Source organism: Aplidium turbinatum, chromosome 1 (genome assembly GCF_918807975.1).
Source record: "Aplidium turbinatum chromosome 1, kaAplTurb1.1, whole genome shotgun sequence".
NCBI classification, from domain to species: Eukaryota; Metazoa; Chordata; class Ascidiacea; order Aplousobranchia; family Polyclinidae; genus Aplidium; species Aplidium turbinatum.
Genome location: NC_137472.1, coordinates 61,629,580 through 61,641,823, shown reverse-complemented (window position 1 = coordinate 61,641,823; position 12,244 = coordinate 61,629,580). Strand labels below are relative to the sequence as shown.

Genomic DNA, 12,244 nt, shown 5'->3' with positions numbered 1-12,244 from the left:
TTCACAATAAACATTTCGCATCAGGTGACTAGAAATTTTCGTGCAATGCTAGTTATATAATATGTTAATGCTAGTGCAATATAAATGTTAGTGCAAGTACTTTGAAATGTAAAAACATCCAAAAATACCTTATGTGTATTGAGCAAAAGTAATTTTTTGATTAGTTTGGCATTACTCTATGCTATAATTCAAAGATTTTAATTTTGAAACTATTTTTGGGAAATTAGAATAAAAACCGACTTCTGACGTTTTTTCATCTCAAACACTTTATTTCAATAAATTTGTTTTGTAAAAATGTAATTTATATACGCACAATACACATGACAATTATCTTGTAAAACATTTTGGCTCTGTGATTTTTGTAGCTCCCGTTATTAGCGATTAATTAGCACGGGGCTAAGATAGCCCGTGACGTACTTTCCGCATACGAAAACAGCTCGTACTAAGATAGGGTTAAGTATGCACTTATGCAATAACATAATATTGACTCTTCAGTAGTAAATGTTGGCGTTTCAAGTGTTTAAACTAGTAATACATCAATATTGCCATTTTAAAATAGTTTTGCAACCTGCTACCGCTGGATCAAAGTTTCAATTAAAAGCCACAAATTTCCAAAACTAACAATTTGAATTTGTTTCAAAAGTGACCTGCAAAATAATTTTTTGTATTGTTTGTAAAATGAAGAAAAGATACTTAAATAGTCACGTGCAAAACCGGTGCTGGTGAAATTATTTCACAGGCAACTGTCAAATTGTTGGAAGAATGCAGTGCACAACATGCATTGAAGCAATGGTTATTGACACAACCAGTTGCAATAGAGGACATTTGACCACAGCTTGCATTTGCCTTCAGGAAAACCTCAACAAGCAGCTATTATGGTGCGCTTATCGCCACCATGTTGTTGAAATTATTTTAACGCATGTTTGGAACGATTTGAATATCTGTGCTTCAAAATGGCCTGACATTACTGTATTTGATTATGTGATGGAAAACACTTCCTACAAGGATTACTGCTTTTATTCTGGACCACGAAACACAAGTTACATTATTGATTTCTGTCATACAATCTTGGATGGTGAATCTTCCATGAGCAAGATTATACTGAGTTGCTTCAATCGGAAATTATGTATTTGAGTAAAGGCCAATATGTATATAATCTTCGGCATCCTGGAGCAGTTGATAAATGTCGATGGATGGCCAAGTTAATTTACTCCTTGAAGCTTGTTATGCTCCACGAGCGAATAACCGAAAAGCTTCCAAAAGGGGCAATTTTTGGAGTAAATCAACAGCAAAATTTTTTTCAATTTGTTGAATTCATTGTGTTTGTACCGTATATGTGCCGTGGTGGTACACATCTGCCTTTGCTGAAGATGCTCCCCACAATGATCTATTGTTATTCAAAAGCATGCATAACTTTGACAGTGATACCATATACAACAACCATAACCATAAGTTTATATGATATATCACTTTTTAATATTTACTTGGGTTACCATTCTTATTTAGTTCTTTAATCCTGACTGTTTTTGAATTGTATTTGATGTGATCAGAGTTTAACAAAGTGATTAGGTATGGGGTAGTCAGAGCAAAAAATAAAAATACAGATGATGGTAGCACTCTATCCAGAGTGCTACCATCATCTGAAAAGATGGAAGGATGCCTACTAGGGTGGATCGTTTTTCAACTTTTTTTCCTGATCACTTATTAACCGTATCTGTTACTGGCGTAGACCTTATGGTCGCGCCCTCTGCTAATTCAGCAATTTCACATAGAAGCAGTGACGCTAGAAACCTGAGATTTCTTGACTTTTACTTTTTTTTCTTGCCCCAATTTTTAATCCCGATTATGTTGGTATCGGATAATTGTGAAGTTCACAATAAACCTTTTGTCACGGCCAGTTATGAAATGCAAGAAACTTGCTGAAATTCAATAGCTTGATTGACAGTTTAGTATTAGCGTGCGGTTTCATTTTGTGTTTGTCACTGATAATGATTGAGTTTATTTCCTTAGCTTGCGGAAAACGCTTTCAGCCATGCAACTCAATGAAGAGGTTACGTTGATTTAACATCTACTAATGTCAAATTTACCTAAGATGAGATTTTTGACTAAAGAATTTCGCTATCGCCTATCCAAGTCGAAAATAATTGATACAGGGTTATGTACAATTATTCCACATTACTTGACGTGGAATCGACGTAAATATGGACACTAACCCATTAGTTACTTTCACGTATGGCATTTTATGACAGTTCAGACGTTCACGCTGCATGAAGAGAGACCGCGCTTCGAATGAGTCATTCTTTGCTGGCAGACAATAATTGGGATTTGTTATTCGCGCAAATTGCTTTGTAGTGCAAAAAGTGCATGGAATACTGTTTGCACAGAAATTTAAAAATAAAATTGATGAAATTCTGTGTTCAATGCAAAAAGACTTTTAAAATAAAATGTGAACTGGGAAATTTGACCAAGAAATAGCGAAAATAGGTCAAAAACCGAGTCTTTATCACCTTTTCTACCTAAAATACACAATCACGAATATATTTTGCGAAATAATTTGATTGAAGTGATAGATAAGGCTTTTGACCAACAGCATACTTTTTCCCGTTGTTATTTAATATAAGCCGACGGAGTAATTAGCAATAAGAGAGACGTAGACCTGATGGTCTCGGCCAGTGACTCTTGCCGCCAAAAGGAAGCAGTGACAGATACGGTTAATAGTGCGGAAAAGTTGTGCACTGACATTGTAAGCACAACACAAAAAAAATTTTTCAAAAATTTTAACATCTTGGGTTGCCCCAAAGAAGTTGAAATATTGGAAAAAGTGGAAAATTTCCAAAAATTTTATTTTTTGTTTTAATTTTTAATCGCTTCAGAAAATTTCCGAAAATCAATATTTCCTTCGTATTGCTGATCTCATGGTTATCTGTATCCTATTATAACATGAATATTCACCAACGTTTGCTGCCTTCCCCTTAGTGCGGGCCTTTTGTGTGTTATGTGTAGGTAACACAGCACACATTTGACTTACTGTAGGTTTCAAGCTGTATCTCTCTCACGCAGCTATGCGGATCGCAAATCGATATCATGACGACGACCATAACTCTAATTTCGTTCCACCATACTAGACCACCTGACCTGTAGCGTCTACTGCATTGCACGACGTAGGTATAGTAATGGTTAGTGCTGATAAAGCTGGTATTATTGATAGCAACAAAGTTCGGAGATCAAAAAGTAAAAATCGAGAAGAATTGCGAGAGTTCAGGTCGGACGTTTTACTCGATTTGTATTTTGATGGCAAAAAAGACAAGACACTGCTTAAAGATTGAAGTAGACGATCATGGGGTGTCTCACAGAAGATCTGTTGTTGAAAAGCATATGTGTATTATCGCCGAACCTGGATCTCAGTATTTAAGTCCAGCCGCAGGAACAGCCAGAAGCATTGTCGACTCCATAATATCAGCAGTTCATGATAGAGGAACAGACACCAGCTTAATAACAGCCGTGGGGTGTAATGGTACTGTGGTAAATACGGGTCATGCAGGCGGTGTTATCCGACTGTTGGAATTAGAGTTTCAAAAACCGCTGCAATGGTTGGTATATCAACTCCACGCAAACAAATTACCCCTGCGGCATCTTTTTGAGTTTTTGGATGGCAGTACAACTGGTCCTCGTGGTTATTCCGGACAGATTGGAAAGGCTTTACTTACATGTGATAAAATGCCTATCCGACAATTTGAGTCAATACCAAGTAATTTTCCTCATGTGGGGGTGACCGATTTAAGCACGGACCAAAGATACCTCTGGGACATTTGTCATTGCGTTTGTACAGGAGAAATTTCCAGTTCACTCACCACAAGAAGTCCAGGTAAGCTTAATCACTCACGCTGGCTAACTGCGGGGAATCGCATTCTATGGTTGTACTGTAGCCTATATAGGGACCACAGAACCGTCTGATAATTGAAAAACGATGGCTACCTTTGTCATGAAGGTATATATGCTCCTATGTGGTTCGAAACAAAGTGCAATTCACTCTGTATCAGCGGTGCTGTTCATCTATGGCAAACCATCAGCAAATCTCACTACCTGTCGGATAAACTAAAAGCCATTGTCGATCCTGTCATTCAAAGAAATGGATTTTTTGGCCATAGCGCGAAAACATACTTTTATCAATGCTGTTTGACAAAGAATCACAGGGGTGTGAGCTGCGAATACGCGCCATACTATTTGCACGAGAAACTCCCGTTTGCACTGAAATCCGGCGCTTCAAACTGCCAAAATTCAATTTTACTGCTGTCAGTTATGTTGATAATGATATGCTGGCAAACCGATAACGACAAAAAATGACAACAGAGAACTTTGGTCAGTCAAAACATCAACACAAGCCAACATTTTCTCAATTTCCCCTGCTACACGCAAGCAATGGCCGGCGGCAATGGCCGAGTGGTTTGCGCGTTGGGCTCGCAGTCGAGAGCCTGCATGTTCGACTCCAGCCACCCGCACTTGCTGTTGTTTATCTGGGCAAGAAGCTTTACGATAATTGCCTCTACCCAGTGATCGATTTCGAGTAATGGGTAGAACCAAATTTAAGTCATAAGTAGAGTAGACAACCGGAAACAGACATTGCCGTCGGCTGCAGCGTGGGTCAGGTGTACGTCGGAAGGCGTACACCGATGCATAGCGCTCAAGTCCGCTTTCCCGCAATGCAGGGTAAAAATATGAAAAACAAACAAACAGTCGAGTGAGGTGTCAAGGTTGTCACGGAGACCTCTGTTGCAGTATGTGGTGCCGCTAACCAGCACGATGGAGATTCATCAGAAGTCGGCTACAATCCAGGAAAGACATGCCGCGTCTCAATACAAAACAAGATTTTAGATTATGTTCTTAAAAAGTTTGCGTATCCTATATGTACTTGTAATTCTACTTGTAAATATTGATCTTCTGCGTAAATACAATGATTCGCAGGAGGTAGTGCAGTTGCAAATGTGTAAAAATGAATTTTTTAAAAATTTGGAATTTCTTTTTGAATTTTAAACTTTGTTGCGGCACCCCAACATATTAATTTTTTTTTGAGATTTATTTTTGCGTTGTGCTTACAATCTCAGTGCACAGCCACTAACCTCAACAAAAGAAGAAACAAGACTTAAGCAATGGAAACAACAATTCGAAAATGACCCATCATACAGTGAAATGAAGATCCCACCATCAGAGTCCCTCCCCCCAGGAGCAAACGCTCCTTGGGCAAAGTGGAAAACACTAAATCGACTCCGAACCGGTGTTGGACGTACTAAGTCTGCAATGGTGGAGTGGGGCTACGACACGGGCCCTGTTGTATGTATCTGTGGCACCGAGCCCCAAACAGCGGACCACCTTCTTGTTTGCCCTCGGCTTGCCACCCGGTACAGTAGGTGGGACCTGTCAGTGTACAACTCCGTTGCGGAAGAATGTGTCAATCTGTGGTGTATCAACAAACTTTAGAAGACTCGATAGAAGAAGAAGTGCACAACTTTTCCTCGTTCTTAATAAGCGATTAAAAATTAAAATTAATAATAATTTTTTTGGAAATTTTCCACTTTTTCTAATATTTCAACTTCTTTGGGGCAACCCAAGATATTAAAATTTTTGAATTTTTTTTTGTGTTGTGCTTACAATGTCAGTGCACAGCATTTCCGCGCTCTTAACAAGCGATTAAAAACTAAAACAAAAAATAAAATTTTTGGAAATTTTTCACCTTTTCCATAATTTCAACTTCTTTGGGGTAACCCAAGATATTAAAATTTTTGAAAAATTTTTTTGTGCTGTGCTTACAATGTCAGTGCACAACTTTTCCGCACTATTAATAAGCGATTAGGAAAAAAAGTTGAAAAACGATCCACCCTAATGCCTACTACTACTACTAGTCAGAGCAAAAAATACAGATTTTCTATAAATTAAGGTCGATTTTGAAATATTCAGCCAGTGGGTGAGGTACGGTAGGTAAACGTAGTTGAAACTGGATAAAACTTTGTGAATGCATTGTGATACCAAAAGACAATACCACGCAAAGGTCAAGGTGAAACAGGAAAGGTCGGGGCATCAGCCACACCCTAACGTGCATGCATGCAGTTTCTTTACAATTGAATAAATTTTGTTGTGCATAAGCCATGAAATTGTATTCTTCAGAGAGCACAGCTCAAGAAATGCAACGATATCGCCTTTTTATAGAAAAATAGTTCAAAATTACAATTACCGCCCTCTAGTGATAATATTTTGAAAAAATATTGCTAAAATCAAATTCCTTACCCACAAAAATGGGGGGGGTGCATGGAAGTTTCATAACAATATGATGAATAGATTTTAGGATATTTTAATTTTTCTTTTCACCACTAGGGGCAGTATTGTGCAAAAAATTAGTGACAAAACTTGAATATTTTTGGATATACTTATCCCATTTCTCCAAATTTTTTTTAACAATTCAGAACATCATAGGGCATCTTTAAAATATACTCCTAATATTGCAAAACTTATACACTGCCCTGTAGTGGCAAAAAAACATGAAAAAATTCAAAAAGTGGGCCTCAAAATGGCCTCGGCGGGGCAGGTAAACGTAGTTGAAAATGGGTAAAACTTTGTGAATGCATTGTGCATACCAAAACACAATACCACGCAAAGGTCAAGGTGAAACAGAATAAGTCGGGGCACCAGCCACACCCTAACCTTAGTGCGACGCCCTTTGAAATTTCAAAGAACACACCACTGCGTTGCGTGGTGCTGTTTGAAAATCATTGTAAGTACACAAATAAAGCAGAAGTAATTTTTTAGTGTCGTAATTTATCAATCATGCTGCAAATTCGGAAACTTTCGCAGACCACCTGAAAACGCCTCGCAGTTCCTTAGGGGTTCATGGACCCCAGGTTAAGAACCCCTGCTTTAAGTGGTCTATACTCTAGTAGATATTCTTACTTGAAGCAGTTTGTGTAGATAAAGGTGGTGTTTGAAATAGTGATTGCGTCACTGCTGACGTAGATTCATCTAAAGGAAACTGATTTTCTGCAGAACTCGATAGATCTGCAGAGAATGTTCATAATTAGCTTATGAAGCTATACAACTTGATTCAACAAGTTCCAGCTTCTGTAATTTATCATAACATTTATACAACTGTGTATACACGAACATAGTCTTGTACCATTCCCAGCATCTTCCACAGAATGTTAAACAGAACAAATAATTTAGTAGATTAATTTAAAAGAGTTTATGTTGGTACAGTGGTTTTTATCCTTTTGCCATTTTGGTTCCACCTTCAAATCACCATCCAGTTCTCTCAACCCCTTTTAAAATTGGTTGAAAAGTAACAGTCGCCTACATTCCACAACGTTTTGTGAAACCCTGGATAAAAATTCCTGATTTAATAGAAAACAAATTGCTCAATTATGGGCAATCACAATTGCATTCGATTTCAATACAATAGCAAAACCATTATTTATAAAATATAATTACCTTCATTCATGCAAGAATCCAACAAAAGTCCTGATAAAAATTGAACAACGACTGACCAGTGATCGACCAGTAGGTCAGTTTGTACAAATGATGTGAAATTATCTAACGGCATTTGATGGACCATGTATAAAGCGCTAAAAAACTCTTGAAAAGTTTGGTGTGAAAAATACAATCGTTGGTTACCCTCTAAAAGGCCACAATTTTTATTTGAAGCCAATAATGCAACGACAATATCTTGCACATCTTCAGTTAAAAGATTCTCTTTTTGAAGATCTTCAGTTGTGATTACCACGGTTCCATTATGTGTTGCATTGTAGGCAATTCGTGACAGCTTAAGGACAATTTCATCGGTTAAAGCAATTGTGTGTTCTGATGTTCTCAGGTCTCCCAGCACTCTTTGAAATATTTGGGTCATTGTTGAAATGTTTACAGCCTCGTGTGATGAACTAAGAGATGCTCTCAAGTATAATTGTAACATCAAAGGATTGTGGCAAATGGATTCTAGATGAGGAGTTTCTACAGTTAGCTTGTGAAAAATTTTACTTGATTTTTGTTCATCATTTATTAAAGCATCAAACAATTTTTTCATGTTTTCAGACGTTAATTCTCCAACAAAATACGTTTGTTTAGGGCGACATTGTTTAGAAATTTTAAGCATGGCGTGTGGTCGTGAGGTGAATACAATGTGGCAATTGCGTAAAAAAGTTTTTCGACACAGATTCGACACAAGCTCTTGGCAGGTGAGTAAAGTGACATAATTCGATCTTTCCACTTTATCCATCAAATTCCAGTTCACCTGGTCGAATCCGTCAAAGATTAAAAAACAATTTTGGATGTGATTTTTTATCCATTTGAAAACAGAATCTTTTTCTTTTGTATTCAAGTCAAAATCTACATCTCCAAGTAAAAATTCCTTCAAAGTTAATTTCTTGTCATCGCAATCATTCATGCTCATAAAAGGTATCCTCAGAACGAGAAAGTCTCGTCTAGTTTCGTCTAGACGCCTTGCCAAGCGCTTTGATAACGTTGTCTTTCCCGCCCCAGGGTAACCGACGATTGATATGAAGCTTCGTGACTTAATACATGAAATTAATTGATCAATCGAAACTTTTTTATCGAACTGTTTAAATGTAATTTGTCTGGTTTTGGGATCATACTGGTCGTCGTTGGGAATGAACCTTCCTTCGTAGAAGTCTACCGACAGAAGCTCTGGGTGAACTTCTGGAAAATTCGATGTTGGATTATCAAACCTCGACACATCTACATCAAGCTCGGATTTGTAGAGTTGTCGAGTTGTTTGCTTTAGTTTGTCAAAAGCTTTGTTGAGATCTAGCGACAAAAAGAAATTTTCAAAATCAAAAATTTGTCAAAACTGACTTTTTATTGAATGAACGTTAAAATCAGTTTTTCCAATGAATTACAAATGATTTTCCCCTAAACCAAGCTGAAATTTCCCCAACTAGTTGCGTATTTCTACGAATCTAACTCAAAAAGTGTAACTCAAAATGCTTAATTTGGAATTTCTAAACATTTTTCATGTGGAAGTTTATGTTCTTAGCAGCTTTCAGTTTTGGCAACACTACTTGAAGCACGGCTTAGTCTTGTACCGTATTTGTTTTTATAGAGGAAGATGGTGTGCTCTGTGAATTATTCCCTCTACTACGTGCCGATGAAAGGAGAGCAGTTTTAAAATGCGATACTCAAGCGCACACCTCGAGAACCGAACCAGAGCTGCTTGGTCTTGAGTCGGGCACGCAACCACTGAGCTAAAGTGGTGACTATCCCTAAAACTAACTTTAGATTTCTCTAACTAGTTGCGTATTTCTACGATTCCAACTCAACAAAGTGTCACCAAATACCCACGTCAAAACTTCAAAACATTTTCCACAGGTAATTTATGACCCTAACAACTTTCAAATATGGCAACACTTCCAGAAATACAACTTTATCTTGTAGTTACATTAATAGAGGAAGATTCACATCACACCTCGTACGGTAAGGCAACAACCATATGCAATCAATGACATGTCAACATAGACCAAGTACATTTTAACTTTGCTCTATGTTATGAAAGCAACTCAAAATGTCGCTAAATTGTTGCAAACAATCAGCTTATAGAGAAATCCAAATACAGTATCTAGCTTAGCAAAAAAATTTAACATTTTCATATAATATTTAGTGTAAAATGTTGCTAATTTGCAATCACAAATTTTAAAATTATACAGAAATAATGGAAAAATTAGGTCAATTTTGTGTAAACTCTATGAAAGGGCAACTTAAATTGTTTGGTTCTCCACATGTAACGCAGCTTATATTCAATGCAACTGACACATGCAACATTAAATTGACCCAAGCAGAATGTTTTTTTAGCGGGGAAAAATTGACCAATCAAAAATCTACTATTGCAAAAAAATTTTGAGGTTTACTTTATCAATTTCTTCAAAATGTTAAAAGCTGAGCAAAAGCAAATGTAAAATATTTTCAATTAAAAACGGGGCAATTTTTAAAGCCCACTTCTGCGAATAAAAGTTTAGATAAAAGTGTAGATATTAAAACTCGTAAATTTTATTTTTGATATGAACATCTTACAAACCTTCCTGGTCTCCAGATGAAACATTGCATTGTTCTGGTTGAGAAATAATGTTGGTTATGTTTTGCCGCTGGTCAACCTGGACCACTTGTTGATCAATATGATGATGATGATGCTGATGGACGTGATACTGCCGCTGGTCAACCTGGATCGACTGATGATCAACATGTCGATGACGATGGACATGATGCTGTCGGTTGTCCTGCTGAATCACTTGCTGTTGAAGAACAGCTATGTTGCTCCGAGCTTGTTCTGTGAGAAACAAAACAGTTTATTGTTATTTATAGTTATGATGTCACAATTCAATTTTCCTTTTTAGAGGTGTCTAATGCTTACAATGTTTATTTAGAAACAAAACAACTAAAACAACGACACAAAAATGTCAGAATATTTTAGAATTTAATTCTTAGTTTAGTTTACTTTGTCATTATTGTTGAATGCCATGGGCAAGGAAGTCAATTTTTGTGTCCACCAAGCACGTCATTAAGTGTCTTACGAATAAACAGCAGCGTGCTTATCAGTGGTGTCGCACCAGCGCTCTTTGGACTGTCGTACGAGGGATTTCACTACTCGGTCATGCAGCCAACCATACAATGGTTATATAAAAGTTCTGGCAAACACGAGAGGACGTCATGCGATATTTGTGCAGTCTCTTAGACCAATTATTGAAAATGAACTTACCAGGATTTCCTGGCGATGGTTGTTCAGTTGAAGTTGTTCTGTTTTCTTCTTGATTTTGTTGGAAGGACATTTTCTATTGTTTTGTTAACTGCTAGCAAATCAAAATAAAACTTAATAGTAAGGTAGTTGAGGCTACAAAACACAATTTTGAGTCAGAAACATCTGTCTTCTTTATCAAAGCAAACAAGACAAATCAAGCAACAAAAATTTACATTGAACAAACCAACACAAACGCATGATTTGAATAATAGTTTCAACTGTGGCTCATTAATCTCGATGTTTTATGACGTCAAACCACCTTGTTTAACATCAAATGGTACAAACTCATCTACGCAGGATTCATACATTATTGTTCTAACTCTAACTCATCCTCACCACCAAAACAACACAGCAAGTTATACTTTGGTGTTTCCAGTTTGACCAACACTAGATTCGAACCCAGGCCAACCAACTTGTCGACTGTTATGGTTTTATTTATTGTCGCTCTACAACAGCTAAGGTCTTTTAGCGACAGGGCTCATTTTTAATTTATATCAGGTTTACGATGTTATCACATTATTACCCGACTCATTCTCTCTGCGTTATGCAAGAAAGAACACAATCGGTACCGTTTTTAAAGTCTTCGGTTTGACCCGACCTGGAATCGATCTCAGATCTACCAGCACCAGAGCCGAAGGCGAAACCACTCGGCCACTGAGCTGGTTAACTTGTCGACTGTGCAGAAGCGCTCAGCATCTCGCGTTTTATAGGAGTGATCACGTGAGCAGTGCGTGGCTAGAAAATCAACAGAAAAAAGAAATGTTCCAGGAAAAAAGTATTTTCTACTCACAAGCATAAACAGAACGATTCTTTACTTTACCATATAGCAATGATATAAAATGTTGAAAGAGCGTCTGGTTTGCCATTTGAAGTTGGTTGGCAATTATTTTCATTTTTTAATATCCAAACGTCAGTGAAACGTTGGAAATAGTGATTTTTTATTGAAATGTTTTGACACTAAACTTCAACTTTCAGTCCGCAACCAAATTGCGAAAATTGCGAACTAGACGAAAATGTTTTAATATCGAAACAGTGAATTAAATCAGACACATGCCAATTAGTAATAAAAGATGTTTGGGAAACTACGGTGGATAACTGGATTAAGTTGCAACTTATTTGATTTATTTTTTAATCTGCGGAAAGTTGTGAACGTCTCTTGTAAGTTTGTATAATGTTGAATGGTCAGTTAAAATTGCAAGGCAAATGTTACGTCAATTAACGTAAGGAGTGGGTTTTTGGCGTCATAACTCCACAAATTGAATTTGATGTTCGTTTTAACACTTTGCTCCTCAAAGGGAGGCCAGATTTGGCCCCCCCCTCATATTTCCTTTAATTATTTGAAGCACAGTAACGCCATGCACTTGGTTTTTCTTGACTTTTCCTAAAATTGCCAGGCGGATCTGATGATATTAAATTTGATGCTAAAAGTTGTGTAGTTTTCTTGTAAATTCAAGATTTTGG

The 12,244-nt window shown here is 37.1% G+C and overlaps 1 protein-coding gene across 8 annotated transcripts in view; it reads right to left on the bottom strand.

Annotated features, from left to right (window-relative positions):
- The window catches only part of LOC145784470 (protein NLRC5-like), a 562,247-nt gene that overhangs the window by 86,269 nt on the left and 463,734 nt on the right, over nucleotides 1–12,244 (bottom strand). For 3 of the 8 annotated variants that reach the window (XM_082596295.1, XM_082596303.1, XM_082596345.1), the window contains exons 1-2: nucleotides 10,745–10,878; nucleotides 10,067–10,315 (exon numbers count right to left, since the gene is read on the bottom strand). The exons of 4 other annotated variants lie outside the window; for them this stretch is intronic. In XM_082596295.1, the coding sequence (XP_082452421.1) occupies nucleotides 10,067–10,315; nucleotides 10,745–10,814 (319 nt within the window). In that variant the 5' untranslated portion in view covers nucleotides 10,815–10,878. Of the gene's footprint in view, nucleotides 1–6,939; nucleotides 7,045–7,473; nucleotides 8,609–10,066; nucleotides 10,316–10,744; nucleotides 10,879–12,244 lie in introns of those variants that run through there. One more of the 8 variants, XM_082596336.1, reaches the window with a different exon arrangement.